Source organism: Passer montanus, unplaced genomic scaffold (assembly GCF_014805655.1).
Source record: "Passer montanus isolate IOZ18808 unplaced genomic scaffold, ASM1480565v1 scaffold11, whole genome shotgun sequence".
Taxonomy (NCBI): domain Eukaryota; kingdom Metazoa; phylum Chordata; class Aves; order Passeriformes; family Passeridae; genus Passer; species Passer montanus.
Genome location: NW_024357613.1, coordinates 5,680,095 through 5,697,468, shown reverse-complemented (window position 1 = coordinate 5,697,468; position 17,374 = coordinate 5,680,095). Strand labels below are relative to the sequence as shown.

Here is a 17,374-nt window from a genome sequence, read left to right as displayed (position 1 = left end):
TTCTTTTGGTTTACATCTTTACAGTGCTTAATTTTTAATTTGGTTACAAATAATGACTCACTGATAAATATTTAATCTAGAAAAGGTTTTGTTTGTATGTGGTGGTGTTTTTTCTTTGTTTTAGATAAATTATTCTGTTCTTCAGGAAATTATTTTGGTGGGTTTTACTTTTCAGTAAAACTAATTTATTCTTTTCACACTTTTAAAAACACAAATGCTACATCCCAAATGGTAGATACAGTGTAGAAGGAAACCTCTAGCCTTTAATTAGTATTTAAAAGAGCCAGCTTTTGAAGTGTTATCCAGAACTGGAATCAGTTCCCACTGATCTCAGCTCCCACTAATGCCTGAATGGGGAAATCCTGCTTCTCAACATTTTACCAGAGAAACAAAAAGTACCAGAGTAAGGTGTGCTCAGGACTGTCTGATGTTTTCTTGTTCTGTGAGGTGTTTCTCTGGAGCAAGGAGCTGTAGGGTCACTGTGGCAGTGGTACTTGCCACCCGTGACACACCTTTACAGCAGCACCCCACACGGAGCACTCTCCACAGAGTTTCATGTCCTCACTCCCTTGCAAGTGAGGGGGTTTTGTTTTCCAGAATCATCCTGTTGAGAGCCCAGCAAGCTGGAAGCTGTTGAACATACGCCAGTAAAGAATTTATTCCTTATCGTGGGTGGCCAAGTGGACCACTGAAGTGAGTCATTTAGTAGAGTGGAACATGTTTTGTTCCATGACATAATCCATCTCAACTTTGCAACTTTACTGGTGGTTGGAAACATGGTGAAAATATATATGTTAAAGACTTAAAAAATGGAAGCATGTACTCACTCTAACTAGTACTAAAATTAAATATTGTGCTACATGTAGAAGCTATGAAAAATATTACACATTAAAAGTTTAAGGTTGCTTTTTATTTCACATTGATGAGGACAGGAGAAAAAGCATAGCTTTGAAAACCCTGGAATTTGATTGTGTCTCAGATTTAATTTTTCTTAAAATATATTTTGAGAAATCTCAGGCTACTAATTGTAATTGACAATTATTGAAGGCATAAATACTTTATGTGCCTGCCTGCATATCTGTACTGCCCCAGCACTGAGGTTCAGTCAGTGCATTGAAGAAATATGCGTTTGCAGGATTTCTTCCCCACATTCTCACACTCAGGTTTCTTTGGTAGCTTTCTACCTTTGGTACTGCCTTCCAATGCGGTACAAAAGTACTGCCTTCCTTTGTTTATTGCTCATCACTTCTCTATCAGACCTATAGGTAACCCAGAAGGCAGACAGTATCATAACTTTCTCCTTGTCAGCCTTTAATTGCTCTAGTTCCTGCATCTGTAAATCTCCCATTTCAAATTTTGGTGTGATTTTTTTCTTTCTCTGAGGTAGTCCAATAATGATAAGATTTATGAAGATTACAAATTAATTTTTTTAAATTCTTGAACAACCCAGTTAGGACCTTTAAGGACTTATGTTCTCAGGTAATTCTCTGAAACAGAACAAAGCTTGGAAGATTTGAAATCCTTGGGTTTCATGCACTGCTGTTTCCTGAGGTTATTGTGGGTGGAGCATAGAGCTAACTGCACCAAGGTTGTGGGTTCAACCCCTGTATTGATCATTCAGTTAAGAGCTAGACTTGATGGTCTTTGCAGGTTCCTTTCAACTCAGAATATTCTGTGATTCTCAGACTAATTAAACTATTAATTTATTAGGGTATTGGAAAACATTTACTTCAAAACCTCCTGTAGGCAAGAAAACACTTCTTGCCGCTCTGTAACAGATCTTGGACCTACAGTAAAAGACCAAAACTGTATTGTATTGGTGCAACCAATGGAGATAGATCAAGGGACCTGTCAATTTGTATTTTCTTACATTTGTTTACCAAAATTTTGTAATCTAAGCTTGCTGCAGAAAAAAACCCCAACATTTCTTTTCCCTTTCTTTCTATCCTATTTCAAAGTTTCTTGGCAGCTTAACTGTCCATCCCATCTCCAAAGGTGCAACAAAGGTGATTGGTGTAACACCTGAAAATATGCATCAAACATGCATATTAGGGACTCTGACCTTTTGAGTAAAGAATGCTTTGAAAGAGCAGTTTGCAGTCGAGGAATAACAGTTAGTCTTCCCTTTAACATTTGATATCTTAAAAATACTCAGTACTTATACAGAAAACTTGAACATCATGAATCACTGTAATGTTTCATACAATCAAATTAATTTCAAAGTCACTTCCAAAAGCACAGTAAGTTTTGTTCTGGAGTGGTTTTAATTCCAAAACTGACAGAGTAGTATAAAGCTACTACTGTTTCTTGCTGTTCTTGAAAAGAGATTCAGTTTAGAAATATGAGAACAGATTCCTGTGAGAGTGTTCTACAGTGCTGAAATGATTCACAACTTTGTATGTAAACTTGATTTATTATTTGGGAGACTGTCTAGTCTGATTAAAAACTATTAGTCTGGGATATGGCTTTAATTGAATTAGAGTAATATGTTCTTTGAAGAGGAATGTCACAGTTGCACGATAATGCTAGAGGAAGATTTGTCTGTCTTAAGGTAATCCAAAATGAGGCTCCTTACTCTCCATTAATATTAAAGGATAAAAATCTAAACATTGTACTAAAGTGTTGGCAGTACTTCTTAATATTTCTTTTTAATAACATTTTTGTGTATCAGTTCCAACCAAATGAGAAGGGAAAAAAATCTTTGCATTTTGTGGCAGAAGCTTTGAATGCTTGTAGTATGTTCTCCTGCTAGCAGTTCAGGTTCTTGTTTTGATAATTTTCCCGACTCCTGTTCTCTTTAAGGTCTCATTCGATTACAAGAGCTCATCAAGGCTCCATCACGATACAATCTAAGACTAAAAATCCGTCAGTTACCGGCTGACACAAAAGATGCAAAGCCATTGCTAAAGGAGATGAAAAGAGGCAAAGAATTCCATGTAATCTTTGACTGTAGCCATGAAATGGCAGCAGGCATCTTGAAACAGGTAATCCTCATTCTGCTTTAGATGTCTTAATCTTTTTCATCCCTAATAAATAAAAGTATTATCCAGACCTAATGGTATTTAACAAGCAGGGAAATTGTATGTCAGTTTAACTCAGGCCTTACTGAAAATCAGCCAAGGATTTCAGAGGCAATTTTATTGGTGACACAAAAGGTAGGTGCTTTAATTAAGCTTTTATAATGAAAGAGTTTAAATAATTTATGTTCAGGAGGAATGTGAAGACATATTAATCTTTCAGCTATGAAGAACTAGTACTTTGGAGAATTGATGCTTAAAGCATGGTTTTAAATGCTTGATTAATGTTGTTTTATACATCAAATCTTTATGTATGTATGTATGTATTAATTTTTATATTTGTTTTCATTTGAGGCCTCTAGGATGTGTATTCCTAATCAGATAGTGATATCTGAACAGTATGCTCCAACAGACCACATTAATGTCTTCCATTGAGAGGACAGAATTGACGCCATATTCACTTTGCACTAATAATGGAACTGCAAAACACCCAAGTACATTTGGGTTGATGCTTTGAAAATATTGTGTGCAGATTAAATGAGTAGGTGAGATACAGCAGAATTCCAAATATTTAACTGGCTCAGAGACAATCTTCTCCATAGTTTTTTAATTAAGCTATGACTTCCAATAAAGAGGATAGGAGGAATAACTAAACTGAAACAGTACTCTACACTTCTAATGCATAGCTTTTAGTGACTTTAATTCAAGTTTATATCATGTTTGCTAGAAAACTGTAGGGTCTAAATTGAAAACAAAATGTATTTAAGAGTTGGAAATATGAGTCTCATTAGAGGTACTTACAGGTATTCTTGTGGGTATAATTAAAATTGCTAGTAAGCCTACATGTATAATATTATTTCTTTTCTTTATTGTTCATCGATTGAAAAAACTTTTAATAGTTCCTAGTAATTTTAAACCTCTGCTAGTGTTTTTTTCTAAACATAAGCCAGCCTAGTTATTTTAGTTGTTTAGACCAAATCATTGAATGTACATTTAATGATTTTAAATATTTAAAATCTAAACAATGCAAATGGGAAATGTGTTGATGGCAATATTGAGCTGCAATACTAATGATAACTCCATTGAGATACATTAGTTATACACTACCTAGAAGTTTTTAGGTGAAAAAACCCTTTTATTTCACATTGTGAAACATGTATGAATAGAGGGAAATGGGAACAAAATTAAAACCATTGTACCTTTAATCATGTCCCAGGACCTAAGAGTGAGCATTAAGCCTCTTTAAATCAAATAGTGAACTGTTTCATCAAAGCACACTCACACTGCTCATCCTAAAGATTACAGACGGAAGATACAGAAAAAAAATCTTTTATGAGTGTTTAGATCTTTATACAGAATCTGTAGATTTTTACTTTTCCATTCAGGTCCTATACTTCAATACTTCAAATACACTCAAAATTTGTAGTTTTGAAGCTGAGTGTGGGCACTTGCTGTTGAAATTAATACAAGGGGCGTTGAGAATATATTTATTATTTAATGTTAATAATCCAAATATAGTATTTATAAGTGATTATTGAAAAAAATCTTTATACATCCATTTCTGAATTATTGACTAATCAGATTTTTTTGCCTGATAATGGAGGGGTAAATTTTGGGAGACAGGACAAGGAGTTTCAGTTTGGGAGGATGACTAGAAAGATTAACAGTGAAGCTGGTGGAACACAACACGAGTGGAAAATAAAGAAAACCAAGTACCTTGAGAACCTAGTGAAACAGCAACTTCATTTTGCTGGCCAAAAATTCATAATGAAAAGTAAAATAAAAAAAAGATCCCATCAATCAGACAAACAAATTAAGTCGAATCTCATTGTTATCTACATCACCAGGCCAGGCAACCAGGGGAGCCATACATAATTTAAAAGGTTAGGGAAGCACTGTAATAATGAGAACAGAGAAATTACAATGTTTGAAGAGGAAAAAGAAGTGAGATCTTTAGAGAAATGAGAAGGTGAAAGCAAGAAGACCTGGACAAGAGACAACATCATTACACAGCAGAATAAGGAACTTGCATAGGATATTGTGTAGGGATCCTTTGGAGTATGAAAGACTTGATTGGAAGAAGCTATGATGTAGGTCACCACAAATGTGTTACACATAGAGGAAGACACTGTGGTTTTATTTAAAAAAATAAATTCTTATAAAAGCTAAGAGTGTTTGTATCTGTAGAGTTCCTAACAAAGCTGCAATATTTCTTATGAGAATGTGGTTTTCCTCTGTTTGAGAGTTTAATTGCCACTGGAACACTATACTTTAGTTCTAAATACTGTTGTGGAATTGTAAATACAGAAGTATAGGCATCTTTTGGGAAGATAGTACTGTTTTTCTCAAAATCTTGTTTAAAATATTTTAAAATATTATAAGATCTGATTTACAACTAATATTTGGATAAGTTTTAGATTTTTTTCTTTTGAAAAGATCATACAGACTATTAATGTCATCATTTTTCAGACAATGTCACAAATAAAAAGGCTCCCACAGCATTCAGAATGCTGGCAAATCTTTCTACTACAAATTTTGGTATTGTCACAGTAGTATAATTGTGGTCTTCAGTGTCTTTAAGGAATCTATCTAGCAGCAAGTTGGCAAAGAATTCTTTTGATAGTTCCTGGAAAGGAAGAAAATACTAAGACAACTTTTGTGCAGAACATGAATATAAATGCTTTTCTAGAGAAAATGCCCTTAATGAATAAACATAATGAAATGTAGTTTTTTATCTACAAATATTTTTTTATGCAGCTGGGAGGAAAGCATGAACTATTAAAATGCACAGTTTATCAAAAACTACTTCGTATTACATAGATAGCAAAAGCAGGGAAGGTACTTGAGAGATACCTGAATTTGTAAAGTGATTCTATGAATATTTGTTCTTTTTTATTTAAGTAGTATCTCTCTTACTGTTCAAAATTTGACTCAAGAGAATTTTCTTCCATGGTTGGAAAAATGTGCACATGTATAATATAAGCTTGGGTCCTTCTTTTAAATGCATGGTATTGTTCATCAAAATAGAAAAAAATTCCTATTAGGTAATTCATTTTAAAGGAAGGGTTCAATAATGAATGAAAATATTGTCGACTCAAATTATGTGTTGTAACTTAATGTATCCATTATTATGTAAAAATACAAGTCTCTTTCACATTTACTGCACTAAACAGTCTAATAATATTCTTTCTATCAGAAGATCTGGTTCATAAATTCCTTTAATAGTCAGTAATCTTCTCTAACTGCTAAGAAATGGCTTGCTTGACCTAATTTTAGCATAATTCCAGCCCTATAGACTCATCTTACTAGTGTTCTTTTGCAGTGTTTCATTTGCCATGTGAGTGTGATAAAAATGTATTATGTGGCCTCAGAAGCATTAATCTTTTGTTTATTTTTTTTCAAGGCTTTAGCTATGGGGATGATGACAGAATACTATCACTATATCTTTACCACACTGGTAAGTAGCTTGTGAAAACATAGTGATGTCATCCAACAAAGACATTACTTTTCTAATTATATTACTTAACAAAGTGGACAAGGTCTCTCTGGAGTGGGGTGTAAGTGCAAGATATTTTCGTTGCTGAGTTTTCTTACTTTCAGGGAAAACTCATCAGGTTGGTTTAATTATTGTCCAACAGTGTGTCCTGAAAACTGATAGACCTGAAAAAAGCATCTGGCTGTAGCACTGCAGCTTTTAACTATCAAGGAGGGTTAAATGTATAACTCATAATTCACTGTTTATTTTATGCATTTTGTCATTTTGGTTTTTAGCTGTTTGTATGTGAAGATTAAGACATTTTAAAATTTACTCATATATTACATATTTTTCATTCAACATTTTACAAGGTGGTTCTTCCCTGTCATGTGATTCATGAATAATTTGGTGTGAATCTGAGCAGCATTTTATTTAACAATTCATATGAGCTTCTTAGGTGCATGAATTATGCAATATTCTTTGGTGTCCACTGTAAATGTAACGTAGAAGGAATTTGATCATTCTTGGATCTATCATTTGAAACAAATGAATATTTAAAATGTCAAGGCTCTTGCAAAACAAACATGTATGTGAAGACCTTTCTCCTGCTCACCACATCCTAAGTAAGAAACAGTTTAAAAATTGATAAAATATTATTCTAGAGACCACAGTCTCCAGAGCTGCACACATTTGTCTGTCTTGAATTTGCGTTCAATTTTTGCAGTTCAGGATGTTTTTTAAAAGAAAAGCATGAGACAAACGTGAGACTGATGTGCCTTGGCAAAACCATGCTTGAACTGACCCATGTTTAAAGTCACATACATGTTTAAGCTCTTGTGAAAGTGAATCCTTTGTGGTTGGGTAGGAGTCCACCTCAGAATCACAAAACAGAAGTTCATGTAAAGTATTAACATGAAATAGCTGTTGGATAGAAAACAAAATTACTTGCAAAGTTCCAAGGCACATCCAGAACAAATACCTGTCTTATTTTAGAATGGTAAATTGTTTTGTCACTTATAGATTTAGGATTTCATGCGATAGAATTTCCCTCACTAAATAGATTTCCCTCCATAAAAATGGATTATACATGTTTTGAAGGTTTTTTCTTATTTTTAAAATTTTTTGCCATAGATGAAATTGTCTCTTTGAGTACTATGCTTTCCTTTGGCATTGAATTTTCACTCTTAAAGCTCTATTTAAAAATCAGAATTTTCTGTCATTCTTATTTACTTATTAAAACGTATTTTCTGTGGAGACAAGACTATTATATTGACTTGGAATTATCAAGAGATAATTTACTGTGCATAAACATATCAGAGATTTTGATTTTGCAATGCAGCTCTGGAATCAGCATCAGAAATTAGTTGTTTTAATATATTAATTGCTTCTTACCTGACATGGTGAAAGTCCTGTCAAATAAATTTTCCAGTCACAGTGTTTATAATAATCTTCTGTGTAATCTCCTCTTGATTGATTCAGGATGCAATGCACTGGCTCATTAATATACTGACCTGTGTGCATTTGTAATAAATGTATAATAATAGTGTGTATATTTATTACATTCCAATGTAAACATGAATGTGTTTGGACTAAAAAATTGCATTCAAGGTTCTGACTTCTTGCACAGTAAAAACTGAGAATTTTTTAAACAGAAAGATGTAACACAGTTCTAGTTTTGTCCAATGTTTCCTTTGCAATAAAATGTTTTATTTCTTTGCAAAAAGGATGTGAAGTTATTATAAATGAATTTTGAAACCTGCATATTTTAAATATTGTGAACAGGAAAGTAAATCATATTACTAGCTACAGAATTAAAAATGAGTAGTTATTGATAACTGGTTGATTTTTTAATGGGCTTTGGGATGTTAACAATGGATGTTATATTTGGGGTTTCTGTAGTACAATATTTAATCTTCTTCAGCTCTAGCCAGTAAGCAAAATGGATTCAGGCAAGTGTTACACTTAAAGCTAACTGACAACAAAAATTAAGTTAAAAATTAGATTAATGAATACCTATGAATTATGGGGAAAATTTCTATGTTCAATAGATTAAAATTCTGTTTTAGGGAAAGAATAGATTATGTATAACCTTGATTACATCTTTTTTTCCCCCAGTCAAAACTTGATCTTAAACCTGAGTTTCCTGAAGTCTAGTACTGTTTCTACATTGCTTCTTAAGATTTGATCAAAACACTAGTATAACCTTGAATTTACTTTCTTGAGCTAAAATTTGAATTAGTTTACTTTTTATTAATTATTTTTCCCCCTCTGTATATTTGAGGGCTAACTGTACAGACACATATACAGATATACTGAAAACATATAAATTGGCAAAAGCTATTCTTGAAAAGATGAATTCTTAATCAAAGAAATGTACATATTTGGAAGTATGTTGATGACAGTGAAAAATACTTTTGATTAAATTTAAAGCCATGTACGTTTCTCCTTGTCCCTGCTCACCACCACCCCCACATCCTGCCTATTCTCCTCCACCAATTTATCCTCCTAAGATTAACATTTTTAAGTTTCACTGAGAGTGAAAGCTCAAGGAAATCTTTGTCCAGTTTATTTTATATTTGATGGTTTTGAAATTTCTGTTAAGTTCAAGAACTAGAAATTAATATTAATATGTAGAAATTGAAAAATGCTAGGTATTAATTATTGTAATATTTTAACCTACCTAGAAGGTAGTCTAAGTAGATACAGTTCTGTAATTGGATTAACATTTCCTGAAAGTCTGGTCTTCATCCTCTGAGAATCAGATTACTCCCACCATAAGGGCAGCCACGTTGCTTGCTCTCAGAGACAGGCCCCAGACAAGCAGAACACATTTCCTAACATAAATGGCACTGAAAAATTACCATCTCATCTGGGGAGATGGTCCAACAGTTGAAATAGCAATTGCGGTGTATTACAGAATTTATAAAATGGTGACTTTTTCAGGACCTGTTTGCCTTGGATGTGGAACCCTATCGGTACAGCGGTGTAAATATGACTGGATTCAGAATTCTAAACACAGAAAATACCCAGGTGTCATCTATCATTGAGAAGTGGTCTATGGAGCGCTTGCAAGCACCACCGAAGCCTGATTCAGGTTTGCTGGATGGATTTATGACGGTATGAATACCAGTATTTCGTTCCTTTTTTTATATGTTTGTGAAGCTAAAAAGCAAAATGTAACTTTTTGTTATTAAAAGTGTTTAGAGGTATGTACCCAAATATTATTGTAAACACGAGTCTGAGAGTGATTGTGATGTTTCTGTTAATATTTTGCCAACTGAATACATGACTATATTAACTTTTTTTTTCAAAATTACATGTACAGTATTTTTTTGAAATTATAATACCATATTCTAATTCTATTCTAAAATTCTAAATGTCAAATTCACCTCATTTCCCTAACTTGCTTGTGAAATATTTTTTTTGGGACAAAAATCAAGCAAATGAAAATTGTCTCTTTGTCTACATTTTCTGTTTTATTCATTTAAGATTAATTCATTAATAATGTACTTTCTAATATTTACATAAATCTGGTTTTAAAATATTTTATTAGTGTTATGAACAGGACATCATTACTATCTCTTGTACTTTCTGTGCTTTCAGATTCAACTGATTAATTAATCTGGTTGTTTGTTTTCATTTTTTCCCTTCCATTTTGCCACTAGTCTTTGGCCTCACTTCAGTTCATATAAATCTCAACTATATTCCTGCAAACAAACTTTCATTGCTAAGTTTTGGTGAGTTTCTGCTCATTAGTTGGAACTCAGTCTGGAATTATAATGTCAGGAAGGAAAGTAGTTTAAAAGATATCCTACATTAGGTCTGCTTTAGTCTTCAAATTTGTTGAAAGATTTTCCACTTTGGCCCCTTAGCAATTTAGGTAGTTGGGTTTTCTTTGGCTTTGTTTTTTGTTTTTTGGGAATTTGTCATTGTTAGGTGGTTTTTTGTTTGCCTTTTTTTTTTTTTAGGCATTTCATCTTCAATTTGAAAAATAGAAAATACGTTTTCTTGAAGACAAGTATCTTAGTAATATATCAGGTGCCTAGATTATGTTAATTATTCCACATAACACATCAAATCAACATTTTTTTCCTACTGATAAGGTTTAATGATCTTATTAAGCACTAAATTGCAATCAATATTTTAACAAGTTAGTTTAATTTTTTTCTAGAAAGTTATCCTTTTAGGGAAAAATCCTTTTTTTTAAATGTACTTACTATATATAATGTCTTGAACATAAGGATTTGAAACATTCCAAATTTAATTTGTTTACTAATTTCCTTGCACTGCACTTTACAGATTGCATCACATGATAGTTTAAAAGTTGTAATGTTAATTTCTCTAAATAATTCCAAACAAGAAAATGAACACCCCAAAATCTGAAAGTTGTGTGAAGCCCACATCTGGTTTATATATAGCTGCTACTTATTGCTGTAAGTCATTGTTTCAAGCTGCCTTGTTTGCATTAATACTTTCAGTTCTTTTTTTTTTCCTTTTTGAGTTTAAAATTTGCATCACTTCTTCTTATTCATTGTAGTTGTATATTTTATGTACTGATCAAAGATGTAACTGATCTCAGACCTTTGGATATTTACCAAGATCAGTAGTGATAGTTATTTTATAAGAACATAGGGCCATGGTGAAAAATAATGGAATAATAAATATTGGAATAGAGTTCTGTGGGCCAGTTGCATGTTTTTCATCTCCTGTGGTGCTGTAAAGAAGGTGCTTTTCTCAGAAAATCTTCTGTTGTGAGGCAGAACCCCATAATTGCTATTATATGACTCTGTAAGAATAATGCTTTACATCAGTACTTTGCCTCAGGATAGAAAAGTATAAAAAAGTGCATGAAAAACAGAGTGGCTTCTCTTCTGGACCTGTGAGAGCCCTCTCTGCTCTAAGTGGAACCAAATGTTCATACAAAATGTGATGAATATTTTATGGTCATTCTCTTTGTTGATTAAGCATTTAAAAGTGATTTGATTATCTGGGTTTTAAATACCTAAGAGATGCAGATAGTATTTAAATTACATTTAAAGGGCTAATAATCTTGGCAAACATTATGAGTTTACAGAGTTTTTTTGATCTGGTTCTTAAATACAAAACCTCATCCACAGAGTGTCCATTTGGATGTGTGAGGGAAAGTCAAATCATGATGTCATTGCACAATGTTCTTTCTGTGCTCAGAATAAAATAAACCAGTTTATTGACTTATTACCAGGGAAGTTGTAAAATCAGTTAAGCGTGTAAAATTTGACTTTCATGTCAGTGTTGTTCATGTGTATTTAAAATCAAAAATGGACTTGGAAATCCAAAGACTCTTCACAGATATTGGTACTATGGAGTACTCTAACTGATCTGGACTGGGCTAGACTGGAAATGTGTTTTATTTTCACTGGTTTATAATGGCTACAGCTTAATCAGAAAAAAATAGCAAGAAGACTGCTTAATGGGAACACATTCAGCTTGAACCACACAGCTAAATGCCATTTAATCTGGTTTAAAACACGTAAAATTTGTTCCAAATAAAAATCTGAAGCTGATATAAAGCATTTAGAGACTTCAGATTAACTCTTTTTTGGTGATGTAAGAACAAGCAGTTATGAATTGCAAAGTCTTCTTAAAACACGTAAAATTTGTTCCAAATAAAAATCTGAAGTTGATATAAAGCATTTAGAGACTTCAGTGAAGATTAACTCTTTTTTAGTGATGTAAAAACAAGCAGTTATGAATTGCAAAGTCTTTAAGCTCCAGTGGTATTTGAGTAAGGTACTTCTACCCCAGATTTTTTCACCGTGTTGACTTTGCCCTTATGACAGAACTATCAAAATAATTCTGACATGACTTTTCCTTATTTATGATTCATAGAATTCCAGGTATTAATTGTTGTTTTCAGTAGGCTAGTATAACTGTTTAACTAGTATATAATTTTCCTCCTAATTATTTTACCATTTAGTATCCTAATGGAATAAATAGTTGATATAAAATTTCCTCAATACTATTGAGTTCAATTATGATAGTTTTTCCTTTGTTTCTAAGCTGTTCCTCAGCACAGCTCTGAAAAAGGTGATGGTTTAGCACACCTGAGGGGAAAAGTGATCAAAATCAAATTTTCAATCACATTTCACTCTCAGGATTTCTTGAGGATTTCTTCATATGGACTTTGGAAAAAAAAAGTAAACTATCAGTGCTACCATATTGAATAATTATTAAGTAATAAATGTTTACTTATCAGTACAGCAAAGAAAATAAATGCATTCTCTGATTTAGGAGAGTAACTACAGTACAATTGACTTTGTTTTTTATATGGCTCCACAAAATCTGTAGAAATGTTGAAAATTTCTTGCCATATTGTTTCAGACTATTCACACTTTGCATCGTCTTCTTGAAATAAAAGTGCTTGTGTAAATGTTTATAAAAATTATTTCTTTTAAGGGCTAAACGAATTTATATTAAAGAAAAATGTGAATGTACTTTTAATATGGTATATAGAAGTCCTGTGGAAGACTCACTGGTCACTCTGATTGAAGACATTTTTCCCTCATCATTCACATACTTACAGACCTAATTTGTGCATTTGATGTTTCTTTCATATTTCTTAATAACTGAGGATAATCAAAGTGATACTTGTGCTCATAATGTAGAAATATTAATCAAAATGTGTTGCTATTCAAGTGTATTTGCATACTTTTATCTGTCACACACTTGTGCAGGTGTGAATGTGCCGATGTGGTATAGCTTACTGAGCTACTTAAATAGTCATATTTATTTCTTAAATTTGTAATCTCCTTTTAATTTTAAGTATTCTCAGCAGTCTTGTATTTACTTTGACCATTTTTTTTTTTTTGTATCATCATACTCTTACTAACCAGGAATAAAGAAAATATAGTGCCTATAAAAGCAAACATCACATGAAAATGGGACATGCAATTAATTATAATAAAATTACAGGAATTTATACAGTAAAAATTTTGCCAGAGGTAATAAACCATACCTTTAGAAAATTGTGGAAGAAACGAAGAGTCAAAGATCAAAGTGCAATAACTTACCTTTCTTGCTAGTGGAATTAACTGTATCTAACATTTCAGTATCTATTTCTTGCTTTCTTCTTGTTACTCGAGTGGAAAAAGCCAAAGGAAACAAAAAATATGTTTTTGTCCATTTTAAATACAAATCTAGGGGGTTTTTTTCAGACTAGGAAAACTTTAAAATTAATTCTCACTTGATCCTGCACTTCCTGACTTAATTCAGCAATGCATGTAAGTGAGTTTTTTTAAATTTTACTTACATTTTTCTGAGTAAAATCCAGAATGGCTACTCTGCCAAAATGAAATGGGCAAACATTGATTCAGTCATGCATTTCCCTGTTTCTTACCACCTATTCTTACTTGTTAGCAGTTCAAAAAGCACTTTTAGAAAGTTAGACTCTGGGCAGGGTGGGTTGTTAGCATTTGAGCCTTGTGTTACCCCCATATTACACAACTTCTAACTAGACTGAAGCTCATTAAACTATTCTCTGGTATATGATATACTCATTACTGGTATTTTCCACCAACTTTATACTGAATTCTGAAATTTGAAAGTGATGGGTACTTAGCAACCCCTTGAACAGAATGACTTGGCATTAAAAAAAATACACTATTTTTCAACCAGGTTATGATTTCTTCTGGAAAAATTAACTTATAAGTTAATAAAAAACCCCAAACATACCATAATGAAATAAAGATATTTAATTTGTGTAACTTCAGCTGTCTTTTTTTTTTCTTAAAAAGTTTAGATTTGCAGGGGTTCATTCTTATTTAAGCCTGGAGTGAAAAATAAATTATGAACTTTCCTGCAAAAGGGAAAAATGATACTTAATTATTATGACAATATTTTTATCAAATTCTAACAATATTGGCATCTGTACTGTATAAGTAGAAAAATATTCTGGAAAGCAGATGGGCAACATATTATTTCAAAAACTTTATTTTGGTATTCTTCATTTACTGAGTCTCTACAAGTATTACACAGAAAGAAGAAAAAACCCACAAAACCCTGAGCATAAATACACTTCCACATTTATATGTGACAACCATGATTCACACCAGGCAAAATAGAGCATAAATAAAGTGTTATGAGTTCAGAATTCTTTTGCTCTTCGACTATTAATCTTCACAGTTTTCTGTGCCTCAAGTCAGAATTTAGCATGCATAATTAAGATGACCTAACAAGCCCTGCTGCTTAATTAACATAAAGTTTTCCTTACTAATTGCTTTTGCCTATCATCCAATTCAGCTCTCTGCTTTCTTCTTATATAAAAAAGAGAGTTCTTTTTTTTGTATTCTGACTATTAATTCTATTCTTTAATGCTCACTTTAGTACCTATATATGGGAGGTACAGAGAAGCACTGTGGCACTTCTTGAACGCAAGAGCCAAGGTCGATATTTAGGTGCTTACCCCAGAAAAATCAGTTTGCAGCTGATGCATGTTGTGTACTGCCTGGTGAAATGGAACATTATTTAGTTGAGCATTTTCTCTTTTCACTCCTAATTATTTTTGCCTTTTTTTTTTTTGTTAACTTCTCAGTAAATGAAAATGATAATTGAAAAACACCCCTGAAATTTAGAATGATATTAAATACTCTTGGCAAAATGCTAGAATTTTTTTACATATGTAGAATGGATTTATGGTTCATTTCTGTGCATGGGATTTTCCTTTGTTTCAAAAAATGGGAGATGAAATTTTATTCATAAAGTCTTGAAATTTTTAAAGCTGGTGTATAGACTTCCTCAGCTAAGGAAAATAGATTCAATGGTGTTTTCTTTAAGTAGGCAACTGCAAAGAAGATGCAGAGATCATGAGGAGAGATTCTAATACCTCCATAAATTTTCCTTAATTGAAGAAATGTACAAATGCATTTACTCACAGAGCTTCCTAGGAAATTCATTTTGAAATTAGCCATTTAAAGGGATGCAGTAAAAATCCTGAAGTTACAATTCCTTTGGTATTTGAGAATAAAAACAAAAGAGAGAAAAATGTTGGATTTGTAAATGTGTAGATATGTTTCCCTAATTAGCTCTCCATATTTGAGCACCTAAAGACTGCAGGGATGCATTTATATAATATATTCTTTGTTTTTCTCTTTTTCCCCTGGTTGCAAGAAAACTTCCAGTAAGCAACCTCACTATGTCTAAACCTGTTTTTGTTTTTTGACTGTTTTGTAAAATCTAATTTATCTGAATGTTCTCTTTCTTAGCTTTGTGGGTGTGTTAGTTTAATATTCTCAGAAGCTTTGCTGAAACCAAGGTCAAGCCAAATAATTGCTAAAAAATATGGTCAAACAGCAAGTATAGATGGACAATAATGGTGTATTTTCAGTTGCAATAAATCAATGTGTTTAAAAACCCTAAAAGTTTGTGAGGAATTGGACCAAAGCATGAAGACCATGTTAAATGGTCCCCTGTTATCAGGTATAAGAGCACATTAATCAACAGATTTCCCTGGCTTATTTTTGGTTAAACTAGCTTGCTTAAGCTACTAATGTTGGAAAGGGTACCTTCTTTTTGCATTATAAAGTTTGGAAAGATTAAGAGAGAAATGACACTGAAAACAGGACACCTGAAATTGAAAGAATTATCTGAAACATGAAAATTCAGAATTTACAAAACAGTGTTCAGTTCTTCTATCATGATATAACTGAGGCTTAATGATGTTTTTCATGAAAGAAATAAGTAACTCTCATGTCAGATAGTTGAACATAAATAATTCTGAGTTCATTTTTATGCTGCTCTGAAAGCTAAGTGTCAATTTTCCATATTCTTCATTCTACTTTAAAATGAGCAAACAACAACAAAAAACCCCAAACAGAAACCCAATCCAACCATCCAAAACAAAATGAACCCACCCCCTCACATCAGAATAATATTAATCTAGCTGTTGCTAATCCATTTAAATCAAGGTTTAGGTAAACAGCATGAGCCAAGGAAAAACATGATTTTAAAAAAAGTGAAGTGATAAGTGTAGGTACTAGAATTTAACCAAATAGAGTTAAAATGATGCTCTTAATTACTGACTCAAGAAATCAAGGAGATGCAAAACTGGAAATATACTCTATTAGCATTATTATTATTATTTTTTATGTCAATATGTTTTTAACCTAATATTTTTCTACGTGAATTTAACAGTTTCTGATCTATAGTCTCCAAAATCCATTTTTTGCATTCATAATAAAGGAAGAAATAAAAATATGGTGTAGTTCAGGGTTTTATTTCTGGAGCTGGTCTGAGTTTATCTGTCCTTGATGTTAGTATTTTCAGTGACAGTATAAAAACTATTGAATACCTTGTTGAAAATCAGTAATTTAGTTTTCATAATGGTAAAAAGATATTTGTGAAACTTCAATCTCTTATTTGTACGACAATATGAAAATAACATTTGTATTTGGAATAGCTACTTAAATAATAATTTAGTAACTGCTATCAGGCACTGTGACTGGACAGGAGAATTTGATGAGAAGAAGGTGTTGTTAAGGTTCCTGAGGCTGAAAAGATCAATAAAAAGAAATGTAAATACTTGTTACAGAAATACAGTCTTGGATTCTGATTTAGAGCTTCAAAGAGGACATCTTCTTATGTAGACAGCTTTATAATTATCCCTTTAGCTAAAAGAATTTACTGGATTTGCTGATGAGATGTGTTTAGTAACAGTGTAGCAGCAAATGTGTACTTCAAAGGAAATACTAAACAATTACTCATTACTGCATTACAAGCTAAGAATCTCCCCTAGGCACAGTGAATTTTGTGAGTTTAGGGACTGTACAGAATTTCATGCTGTAAGATGTTTTAGAAATGATTTGTCAGCTATTTTGGGAATTAATTGCATTATTTAATATGTGAGTAC

At 32.4% G+C, this 17,374-nt stretch overlaps 1 protein-coding gene across 4 annotated transcripts in view; it reads left to right on the top strand.

Moving 5' to 3' along the window:
- Positions 1-17,374, top strand: part of GRIK2 (glutamate ionotropic receptor kainate type subunit 2) — a 358,568-nt gene that overhangs the window by 135,949 nt on the left and 205,245 nt on the right. For all 4 annotated transcript variants that reach the window (XM_039728175.1, XM_039728189.1, XM_039728197.1 and 1 more), the window contains 3 exons: positions 2,803-2,984; positions 6,421-6,474; positions 9,436-9,609. In XM_039728175.1, the coding sequence (XP_039584109.1) occupies positions 2,803-2,984; positions 6,421-6,474; positions 9,436-9,609 (410 nt within the window). The remainder of the gene's footprint in view (positions 1-2,802; positions 2,985-6,420; positions 6,475-9,435; positions 9,610-17,374) is intronic.